The 11,338-nt window shown below is 52.7% G+C and overlaps 1 protein-coding gene across 2 annotated transcripts; it reads left to right on the forward strand.

Moving 5' to 3' along the window:
- The first annotated feature begins 1,012 nt into the window (after positions 1–1,012).
- On the forward strand, positions 1,013–11,223 carry C2cd2l (C2CD2 like). Of its 2 annotated transcripts, none has more exons than XM_075966224.1 (14): positions 1,013–1,510; positions 3,489–3,584; positions 3,959–4,078; positions 4,241–4,351; positions 4,431–4,547; positions 4,644–4,755; positions 4,883–4,991; positions 6,028–6,092; positions 6,182–6,309; positions 6,399–6,573; positions 7,271–7,372; positions 7,511–7,647; positions 7,734–8,019; positions 10,154–11,223. In XM_075966224.1, the coding sequence occupies exons 1-14, from the start codon at positions 1,157–1,159 to the stop codon at positions 10,363–10,365; spliced, it is 2,124 nt and encodes a 707-aa protein (XP_075822339.1). In that variant the 5' UTR covers positions 1,013–1,156; the 3' UTR covers positions 10,366–11,223. The 2 variants fall into 2 exon arrangements, with proteins under 2 accessions (XP_075822339.1, XP_075822340.1); XM_075966225.1 differs by having other exon boundaries at positions 7,514–7,647.
- Positions 11,224–11,338: the final 115 nt, after the last annotated feature.

An 11,338-nucleotide genomic window follows, 5' to 3' on the forward strand; every position in this document is an offset into this window, starting at 1 on the left:
GCCAGAAGGACAGTCAGGTGGCCCTACACGAGATGCCACATATTTGGACGAGAGTCTTTTGACCAAATCTATTGATAGTCCAGGGCTACAATGCCAGCTCCTTTCTCATTTCCATCCCCTCTACACGTGCTCCACAGGCAGGAGCTGTTACTATGGAAATGTATTATTTTTAAAAACAGACAGCCCTGGGCTTGGGAAATATCTCGAGAACAAACCCACGCAAGCAAGGAGGTTAATAGGGGGTTCCTGAATCCTAGCTCCAAGGGGAAGGAGGACGATGGTAGTGTTCTATTTGCAACCTTACCAGATTTAGGTTCATTTTTCTCGCCGTTGATATTAGCTGGACTTCTGCCAGGCACCTCTATCTGGGAGGAATACCTAACCCCTCCTTACCCAGGGCCTAGCTTCTACCACGGAGTAAGACCAGAAGCTGCTGAGCCAGGTATTGGAAGTGGGCGCTGATTTCCACAGGGACCAACTCATTCTTAACCCCACAGGCGTCCAACCTGTAGAAATCTTAGGAGCGTAAGGGAAAACAGGCAATATCTCAGATAAGTGAAGTTCCCTTGCCTGGTACTGAAGGGGTGCGCCCGGATTTCAGGGCGGGCGGGGCGGTCAAAGACTCCGCCTATTTTCATCCCGGAACCCTCTACGTGTGCAGCTCAACTCCCAGCCCTGCTCCAGCTCTGAGCGCCAGGCTGGCTAGGCCCCGCCCGCTGCGGGCGCGGCTCCTTTAAGGGTGTGTGGGGGCGGGGCGCTGGCGGTGTTGTCAGTGTCAGTTCTGCGCACGCAGCCCTCCCTCCCGGAGCTGGTGCCGGCCCGCGAGCCCCGGTGTCTCTGCAGACGGGTCCCCGCCCGAGTCCAGGGGGCCCGCGCCGTGGGAGGAGTCTGATGCTAGCTAGCGACTAGCTGGGGTCACATCACCGGACCCAGCGACCCGGATCCCTGGCTAACGGAGACAGAGCCCAGGCGTCGAGACCCCGGAGGACCTCTGCTCTATCCGTGGCACCCACCGGTTCTGGAATCTCCGCGGCGCCGAACCCCGGAGCCCGCGCGCTCAGCCCCGGGGGAGCTCGCCCACGCCCCGCGGCCCGCCCGGGCCATGCTCCCCCGGGGCAGCGGCTGAGCCCGAGCCGGGACCCAAGCCCGCGGGAGCATGGATCCGGGCTGGGAGCAGCGGGACGTGGGCTGGGCGGCCCTGCTGGTCCTCTTCGCCGCCTCGCTGCTCACGGTATTGGGCTGGCTGCTGCAGTATGCTCGGGGTTTGTGGCTGTCGCGGGCCGGTGGGGGCCAGGACTCCCGACCCACCTCAGCCGCGGAGCCCGGGGGTTCACTCCGCGAGCTGGGTGTGTGGCGTTCGCTGCTGCGTCTGCGGGCGATCCGGACCGGCGCCTCTGAGGAAACCGGCGTCCGGGGCCTCCTGGCTTCTCTCTTTGCCTTCAAGTCTTTCCGGGAGAACTGGCAACGGGCTTGGGTGCGAGCCCTGAACGAGCAGGCCTGCAGGGACGGGGTGAGTCTCATGGAGTCCCTGTGTCGTCTCTTCAGCTTTGCCCCTTCTAGGGAAGAGCCTGCTCGTGTTAGGAGGGCTGGATTAGGGCTGGAGATCACCTGCAGAACCCCATAGCTTCTCTTTCAGATCAGAGAAAAGCGTGCAGTGAGGCTGGGGGTTGTATTAGTCCAGTTATGTACCACATTTTCTATTTTTATGTGCAAGGTACTCTGGTTCCAAACCTAGTACAAGTTACTGTTCTCATAGCAACGCTAATCCGTGTGCCTGAGGGCACTTCCGCCTAGATTGGGCTGGCTGGCCCGAGAGACAGGTGCACCTGCAGAAGGAATTTGCCTGGTCCTCATGCCACCACTCCCAGTTAAGATTTCAGACTCCTAAGCCCTGGAGGTCAGGTAGATCCCCCACCCCCCACCCCAAGGTAGCGGAATCATTCCTCCACCTATCAGCAATTTAACTACTACAGCCAAACATCTCCCCCCCCCCAGACTGGGCTGCATGGTAGTGTTGAAGGGAAGGAGTTCAGTTAGAGGGCAATGCTCATAATCTGTGTCCTTTCTAATTAAATGAACTTGGGCTGCCCCTTGAGGGTCAGCCATAAACCAGCTCAGCCTACCTCCACCCGTTGCACCATGGGCATCTGACCTCCCAGGAAGTGGGTAGGAAACAGAGTCATGAGACTGAAGTTGGAAGGCAGAGGTCTCCCTTTTCTGGCCCAGCAACCTCTCCTGGCCCTCCACCTGTCCGCTCCTTTCTCAGAGGCCTCCTTCTGTCTCCAGCCATAAGAGCTTGGATGCCTGGAAACAGAAGTGGTTCCAAGAAGTTGTCTTGTTTCCTCTTCCCGGCTGGCCGGCTATAACCAGATGACATCTGTCAGATTACACATTGAACCTATCCCTCCAACCTGGCTCTTCCTGGACCTTGTCCCTGGGTCAGAAGCAATTCCCTGGGACAGCTGACTCAGCTGGACATTGGCCTCTCTTGCAGGGGGAGGGGGAGATCCAGATTCGAAGTTCTCACCTCCTAGCCGCTTTGGCACAACTTTTGAAGAAGACAGCTACCGTAGCAGGGAAATTGCCGTCCCCTGGTTTGCCAGGGGAAGTGAGTGAGCCCTGAGAATTTGTTTTCTCTATCTTAAGCCTTGAGGACAAGTTGCCAACCCGGGCTGTGCCCCCTCCTCAGTTCCTCCGTCCTGCTCTCCCCTGCTGTAGAATAGGAGTGGCTATTTTTGACAGCTAAGCAGCCGTCAGCTCCCTAATTACCGTCCTGATGTCCGACTTAAGGAATTAACCGGGCCTGGGACGCTTGAGCCCTCCCTCAAAGCCATGCTAAGTCAGCCTTCATGTCTAAGAAATTAGGCAGTGATACCTTCTATGTATTTGTGAAAAGTCCAGGCTTTATTTCTTCATCTTATTTTATAGTAAGTGACACAACCATTTCCACCCTGCCCAGCAACAGATGGCAATGAACACGCCCATTTTTTTTTTTTAAGTTTTTCGAGACAGGGTTTCTCTGTAGCTTTGGAGCCTGTCCTGGTACTAGCTCTTGTAGACCAGGCTGGCCTAGAACTCACAGAGATCTGTCTGCCTCTGCCTCCCAAGTGCTAGGATTAAAGGCGTGCGCCACCATTGCCCGGCAACACGCCCATTTTTGTTGTTGTTCACCTTTATTTGTGATTAGAGTGAAGAGTTAGGTAGAGGGAGGACAGGAAGGTTCCTGGAATTTGAAGAGGTATCCAAGGTTCGAGTCAAGTTCACTTCCAAAGGATCCAGGTACTCAGCAGCCTCTTGGAAGCTGCAGATTCCTGCAGAGTGGGGCTTAAGAGGAATGCCTTCTATTTTAAAGTCCTGAGCCAAGAAGGAGCAAGGCCAGCCTGTAGCGGAGGCCTCTGCAGTGCTAGAATCCAGCCAGCAACTGAGCAGACCAGCCCTGGAGGGGACAGCTCCAGAGACTTGATCTTGTGCCCATATTACTTCCTCAGAGCTCCATCCAAATCGCCTTTGAGGAGATACCCCAACTCCCACCCAGAGCCAGCATTAGTCAGGTGACCTGCGTAGACCAATCGGAGCGTACCATGGTAAGGGTCTGGCGGGGACTATCTGTTAGGTCCAGGAGGGAGTTGACCTAAAGGTTCCCTATATGTCTGAGGGTTTGTAATTTTGAGTTTCTGTGTGCCTGAGGATCTAAGGATTTGTTTCAGGAGGTCTAAGAATCTCACTGAAGTGATAGGCAAAAACAAGATGTGTGTGTGTGTGTGTGTGTGTGTGTGTGTGTGTGTGTGTGTGTGTAGGCGTTTTGGGCTTTTAGCTAATTCATTGAGAAGCTTAGGACCCCAACAAGGTAGTATCCCAAGGAAAACAGAAGTGGGGAGGGGTTTATTTTGAAGCATCATGGGGCAGGGCAAAGCAAGGTAAGCATCTTCCTCAATGCCTGACCCTGCCTCCCTCTCAGGTGCTGCACTGCCAGCTCTCTGCTGAGGAGGTGCGCTTCCCCGTCTCTGTGACCCAGCAGTCTCCCGCTGCCGTCTCCATGGAGACCTACCACGTCACTCTGACACTGCCATCAACACAGGTGGAGGGAAATGTGGGAAACTAAGTTGGGCAGAGAACAGTTGAATTGGCCCAGGATTTTTCCTTTGGTGGCTCTCTGGGATGGAATTAGGGAGGGTCGGGTCCAGAGGAGTTCTTGGAAGAATGAGGCCGGTCACCCTAATCCTTTGGCTCTTGTCGCTAGTTGGAAGTCAGCCTAGAGGAAATCCCTGATGAGGGGCTGCTGGTGTCCTGGGCCTTCACCGACCGCCCAGATCTCAGCCTAACGGTGCTTCCTAAGCTGCAGACCAGAGAGGTAAGAAGGGGGCAGGCAGAGAAGAGGCTGTCACTGCAGTGGAGCAGGGCACAGGCTCCACCTCCTTTCCTCTCTGCAGAGAGATGAGGAACAAGCAGAACTTTCAACAGTTGAAGAACTGATCAAGGATGCTATAGTTAGCACTCAGCCTGCCATGATGGTCAACCTCAGGGCCTGCCCTGCCCCAGGAGGCCTGGTGAGTGTGGACACCCAAAGGGAAAGATTTGCGTGTATCCCGTCTCCAGGATCCTATATCAGGAGCATTGCTCCTTTTACCGCCTTCTGCTCCTAGGGACCCAGTGAGAAGCCGCCCATGCTGTCTCAGGCCCAGCCAGTCATCCCCAGACCTACGCGATTATTCCTACGGCAGCTTCGAGCATCTCACCTGGGAAGTGAGCTGGGAGGTAAGAACTCCATTGCCCTTGCCATGGGTACAGGCAGCCCCTTCCCCTCTGCCAGTGGCACAGTTTCTCTGTTCGTTGGACTGTGTGTCTTCTGCCTGAGCATCCTCTAACCTCTGGTTCCTTTCAGGTACTGAGGAGCTGTGCTGTGCCGCCGAGCTTGACAACCCCATGCAACAGAAGTGGACCAAACCCATGAAGGCTGGTCCTGAGGTGGAATGGACAGAAGACCTGGCACTGTAAGTCAGGCCCTGCTGCCAGCCGCTGTCCTCATAGGCAGTCAGGTTTTAGAAACCTTTCCAGGTTAGTCTTGGCATGAGTCAGCCAGCCCTGCTTTCAGTAGCCTTTAGTGTAGACCTCTATTGTGTGCCAAGTCCCTGGGGATAGAGAGGAGAGAAGATACAGCCCTGCCTCTGGGTACATCACAGGTCTGAAGCTGAGACAGACGTGTACCTAGGGGGATAGGGCAGAGTGCCAGCTGAGATTCATGCACAGTGTGCCTGGAAGTGCCTAGATAGGGTAGATGGAGCCTTTTTCTTTCTTTTTTTTGGGGGGGGGAGGGAGGGAGTTTCCGAGACGGTTTCTCTGTAGCTCTGGTAGACCAGGCTAGCCTCAAGCTCACAAAGATCTACCTGGCCTCTGCCTCCCAAGTGCTGGGATTAAAGGTGTGTGCCACCACTGCCCGGCGAGAAGAATTCTAATAATGAGATAAAGATCTGATGAGTCTTCACGGAAGAGATACATTTAAATCAGACCTTCAAGCAAGCATAGCATTGACCAGAACATGAACGACTTGACTACGGGAACAGTTTGAGGAGAAAACAAACAAACAAATGGCTAGGGCTAGAGAGATGGCTCACAGGTTTAGAGCACTGGCTGTTCTTCCAGGGGTCCTGAGTTCAATTCCCAGCAATCACACGGTGGCTCACAGCCATCTGTAATTTGATCTGGCACCTTCTTCTGGCATGCAGGCAGAACACTATGTACATAATAAATAAATAAATCTTATTTTACAAATAATAATAATCAACGAACGGCAGCTACAGACTGAGAGACACACGAGGTGGAAGAGTGATGGGGGATATGAAGGTCTGGCTGAGGAAAGTGGTTTCCACGCATGACTTGCTCCATGCTCCTAGGAAAATAAATGACTTGGTTGGAGCCCTAGTGCTATCTTACCCACGTCTCTGTTTCTAGCCTTTGACTGACTCGAGGGTGGGTTCGGTTTGCTACGCCCATTCTTCCCTGACATGTCCATCCTCTTTTGGCCTCCAGGGATCTGGGTCCCCAGAGCCGGGAACTGACCCTCAAAGTGCTCAGGAGCAGCGGGTGTGGAGACGGTAAGTGCGGGGTAGAAGGGGCGCTTCTGAGTGGGTACTCAGCAGGTCCTGCTCATGGGTCCAGCTCACAGCATCACCCTTATCTCCAGCGGAACTCCTTGGCCAAGCCACACTGCCTGTGGGCTCACCCTCTAAACCACTGTCACGAAGACAAGTGTGCCCACTAACTCCAGGGCCAGGGAGTTCCCTGAGCCCAGCGGCTACCATGACAGCAGAGGTGAGAAGGGGACCGCTTTGGGGAGATGAGTAGATGGAGCCTGGGCCGTCTTGGAGATCCTAACCCCTGCTCTCCTCACCACCTGGCAGCTGCACTATGAGCAGGGCTCCCCTGGGAACCTGGGCACACCCACCTCATCCACCCCTCGCACCAGCATCACACCTACCAAGAAGATTGAGCTGGACCGGACCATCATGCCCGACGGCACCATTGTCACCACTGTCACCACTGTCCAGTCCCGGCCCCGTGTAGATGGCAAATTAGGTAAAGAGGAGTAGCCCTAGACATGGCCTTAGACTAAAGCGCATTGCCTGACAGGGAAAGGGGAAGGGAAGCCTTAACAGCAGCACATCTTGTTTCCTGGTGACACGCTTTGACCAGCTACTTCCTCTTCTCTCAGACTTCCTTCGCACCTCTCCATCAGCTAGCCCCTCCATCCATCAGCTAGCCTCTCCCCACTTACTCCTTTGGAATCTGCCCATCTCTCCTCTTGCTCTAAGTTCCTTTCTATCTTTCCATGGGTGTCTTTCCTTCCTTGAATCTAGCCCCAACTGGCTAATTGTCCCACCTGTACTCCCAACCTTATGTGGTCTCTGGGCTCTTCCAGCAAACCTGGGGGCTTCTGTGACATTTTTCTATCTCCAGTGGCCTTAACCTCACACTTGTTCTTTCTCTGGGAATCCCATGGCAAGTTCCCTATCTTTACAGAGCCCTAACTATTCTCCATATATGTTTGGTATCTCCCTGTACTGTCAGTGGGCCCCATGGCGCTTTCCCAGACTGTCATTGGTCCCTCTAGCATCTTTTCCGTTTGTACAGCATCTTCTTAATCACCCTTGTGATTAATCCCTCTTAATCATCCTTGCCCTCTGAGTCAACCAAAGGCTGCATCTCAATAAAGACAGGGGTGGGGGCCATTCTAAAGCACTTCCCAGCTCACTCCCCCTCCCCCGCCCACCAGACTCCCCCTCCCGCTCCCCGTCCAAGGTGGAGGTGACTGAGAAGATGACAACTGTGCTGAGCGAGAGCAGCGGCCCCAGCAATGCCTCCCACAGCAGCAGCCGTGAGTGGGGAACGGGATGAGTGAGCACTGGCGAGCCCTAATGCCCCTGTTGTCAAGAACTACTTTGGGTGGAGCAAGAGGAGTTTGAGTCCAAGAAGTCAGGCAGAAGTCAAGCTATGCATCCTCTGTATCCCCCAGCAGGAGAGAGCCACCTTTCTAACGGCTTGGACCCAGTAGCAGAGACAGCAATTCGCCAGCTGACTGAGCCCAGTGGGCGGGCAGCCAAGAAGACACCCACCAAGCGCAGCACGCTTATCATCTCTGGTGTTTCCAAGGTAACAGAGCTCTGGGGAGAAAGCTAAGATGGGGAGAATGGCCTAATGGGTCATTCTTGCCCATTGAAACCTGTCCCTTCTGGCAGGTGCCCATCGCTCAGGACGAGTTGGCACTGTCCTTGGGTTATGCAGCTTCTATGGAAGCCTCAATGCAAGATGATGCAGGAGCCAGTGGTGGTCCTTCGTCACCTCCCTCAGACCCATCAGCCACATCCCCAGGACCCCTCGATGCCCTCTCTAGTCCCACAAGTGTCCAGGAAGCAGATGAGACAACACGTTCAGACATCTCTGAGAGGCCATCAGTGGATGATGTCGAGTCAGAAACAGGGTCGACTGGTGCCCTGGAGACCCGAAGCCTCAAGGATCACAAAGGTAGGGAGCGATGGACAATTCATCCCCCTACTGCAGGGCTGAGACAGAGTCTGGCCTGGATTTCACCATGTAGCCCAGGCTAGCCTCAAACTTGAAATAAATCTTTGTCTCAGTTTCCCAAGTGCTAAATTCTAGGCATGGGCCACTCCTCTCAGCTGTCTACCACTTTTTATATCACCGTATTGTCACCTCAGCTAACTTGCCTTTGAGGGTCAGGCAAACTCCAGTAGAGCAAGGAACTCGGTGCTTCAGTTCCTAGCCTGACTATGACAAACTGGAGTGACAGCATGGGAAGTCACCACATTGACCTTTCTTCCTGGGTTAACAGGCTTGTTTTCTTTCACTTGCTTTTGTTGTTTGAAGACTGGGTCTCATGTAGTCCAGTCTATCTCAAACTTGCTAGATACCCGAAGTCAACCGTAACTATCTGATTTTCGTGCCTCCACCTCCCAGCCATTGTTGTTAAGATTATAGGAGGCACCAACATGCCCAGCCATTCTTTTTAAAAACCATTACATTTTTTTTTATTTTATTGTATTTTTGTGCGTGTGTGTTCATGAGCACACATCATAGCACACAATCTACCATGTAGGTTCCTGAGATTTAACTGTAGTTGTCATGTTTGGCAACAAATACCTGTTGAGACATCTTTAACAATTATTTTTAAATGTATATGGGTGTTTTGCCTACATGTGTATCTGTACATCACATGTGTGCCTGGTGCCCAAAGAGTTCAGAAGAGGTTGTTGGATGCCATGGAAGTGGATTATAGAGAGTTATGAGCTGCCATGTGAAGTCTGGGAATCAAACCTTGGTCCTCTAGAAGAGCAACCAGTGCTCTTAACCACCGAGCCATCTCTCTAGTGTCCTGCTGAGATATGTACTAACTCTTGTTTATTTTTTGTTTTGTTTTGAGACAGGGTCTCACACTACACCCAAGGTTGGCCTGGAACTCACTGGCTTTCCCTCCTCCTTTACTTTGTATCCCCAATTGCATGGATACAAGAAATTCTACTCCATGCCAATCTTAAAGTTGTTGTTCTGAGCCGGGTACACACATTTAATCCCAGCACTCCAGAGACAGAGGCAGGTGAATCTGTAAGTTCGAAGCTAGTCTGGTCTGCATAGTGAGTTCCAGGATGGCAACAAATACATAGTAGTGAGACCCTGTTTTTTTTTTTTTTTAAAAAAAATTGTTCCTCTGAGCCAGGGATGGTGGCACTGAGCTATCCCAGCATGCGAGGCTAAAGCAGGGTTTTGAGTAAGTTCATTTTACAGACCTCATATTGAGGCTGTCAAAGAGGAAAGGAGGGAATCCTCCCTCTGGTAGTGACTCAGGTTGCCAACAACATTCCTAACTTCAAAGGACAGAGTTTGCTGTCATGCATCTTCACCCTTTGACCAAGAAGTCTGTCAGCTGTGGTCTGTTTGGATTTAAAAGCCAGAGTGGTAGTGCAGGCTGTAATCTCGTACTTGAGAGTCTACTGCAAGTACAGGCTGTGATCTCAGTACTCAAGAGTCTACTGCAAGTGCAGGCTGTGATCTCAGGACTCAGAGTCTACTGCAAGTGCATGGCTGTGAGTTTAACATCAGCCAGGGTTGCATAATGGGTTAAGTTCAGCTTGGGCTACAAATCCAGATTCTGCCTCAAACAAAACTAACAAAAAAGAATTTCAATTTGTGGCTTGCCTCACTTCTTGAGGTAAAGGAGTTTTTAAGTCCAAAGCCTGCTGCGTGAGCACCTTCCTCCCCCCCCCCCCCTCTCTCACCCATATTTACCTCTTTGAGGTTTCCAGACTCCCCACTGCTCACACCCTGGAATGCATGTGTTAACCCATCTTTCCTTTTATGATTTATAGGCTTTGAGGAACACCCTCTGTGCAGCCTTTGTCTTTCCACAGAAGGAGGCTGAGTCCCAGCACCGCAGCAGCCCCTGCCTGGGGTTATTTCTCCTGGGGATAGGGTCAGAAGTGCACCCAGATCCCTCCTAGAATGTTGTTCCTTCCTCAGGATGGGTAAAGCCCTTGTGCGCTTCCACTTTCTTTCCTGAGAAAGGCAGGCGTTAGGCAAGATCTCCATCCTCACCCCATTCCTGTGCCTCTCCGTCTGCCTCAATTTCCCTTCTTCCCCACAGTGAGTTTCCTGCGCAGCGGCACTAAACTCATCTTCCGCCGGAGGCCACGACAGAAGGAAGCTGGTCTGAGCCAGTCACACGATGACCTCTCCAACACGACAGCCACACCTAGCGTCCGGAAGAAGGCTGGCAGCTTTTCCCGTCGCCTTATCAAGCGGTTTTCCTTCAAATCCAAACCCAAGGCCAATGGCAACCCCAACCCCCAGCTCTGAGAGCCTCCTGAACTAGGAGAGGGCAAGAGTTCTCTCAGCCCATTCCCCGCATCCCCTTCTGTACCCCTCCTTGGATTCCCAGTGCTGGGGCAAGGAAAGCCTTCGGGTTCTAAGAAGCCCCGGCACTCTGGGCTGTGGGGTGAATTGGAAGGATGTTTGACATGGGAAGCATTTGAGAGGCAGGCACTCGCGGTTGTGGACATAGAGTTTGGCAGCTGGGAGTCAGAGGCAGGCTCTGTCTTGGCATGTGTGGACATTCTTCAGAAGTCTGTGCCCTCTGCTGGTACTGCCCCCAGAGAGGAGCCCCGGGGCACTCATCTCCTTGGCAGATCCTTCTCCCTTATTTATTCTCTTTTCTATTTATATGTGTGGTCTAGGACCCTAGCATCTAGCATCAGCCAACAGATGCTAGAGGGCATCTCTCCCAGGTGACCCTTTCTGTCCCAGGAGGGTAAGGCAATCTCCAAGAGGGTTTCTACACATCTCTTGGGGGTTCCCACTTAGACCAGCACCAGTGTCTGTCTCAGGAAGACATTGGCAGATCATAGGAAGCCGGGCTAGTGCCCAGGATGGGGGGCAGGTACTCCCCACCTCCCTACCTCCCACACTGCTCCTCTTCTCTCCTTCCCCTTTATTACCATTTTGTACTTGATGCCTTCTCCATGAGCAGTGGCTCAGTTAGGAGGGAGCCAGGAAGCTGGTAGGAAGCCTTCCCTAGAGAGGTAGCGTTAGGAGCTTTAAAGACTGTGCGATCATAGAGCGAGGTTGCACCTCTATGTTGGGGGATGATGATGTCCATTGCTGTGTGATGGCTTGGAATTTAATTTATTTAATTAAAGTCAAATTGGAATTTATAAACGAGAGCTGCTGATTATCCTTTGAAAGGCAAACGGGCAGCGAGGCTGTGGTATTGATAGAATAAGAGGATCGTTGGCACTGCTGTAGGAATGAGGATGGACAGGAGACAAAGATG

Source organism: Microtus pennsylvanicus, chromosome 3 (assembly GCF_037038515.1).
Source record: "Microtus pennsylvanicus isolate mMicPen1 chromosome 3, mMicPen1.hap1, whole genome shotgun sequence".
Classification (NCBI taxonomy): domain Eukaryota; kingdom Metazoa; phylum Chordata; class Mammalia; order Rodentia; family Cricetidae; genus Microtus; species Microtus pennsylvanicus.

What these genes read in the sequence shown, in the direction of transcription:
- C2cd2l (XM_075966224.1), top strand. Translation starts at nt 1,157, where the DNA reads ATGGATCCGGGCTGGGAGCAGCGGGACGTGGGCTGGGCGGCCCTGCTG. An exon ending in ACCAATCGGAGCGTACCATG is followed by an intron (nt 3,585 to 3,958) that starts GTAAGGGTCTGG and finishes CCTCCCTCTCAG; the next exon opens with GTGCTGCACTGCCAGCTCTC. An exon ending in GAGCAGCGGGTGTGGAGACG is followed by an intron (nt 6,093 to 6,181) that starts GTAAGTGCGGGG and finishes CCTTATCTCCAG; the next exon opens with CGGAACTCCTTGGCCAAGCC.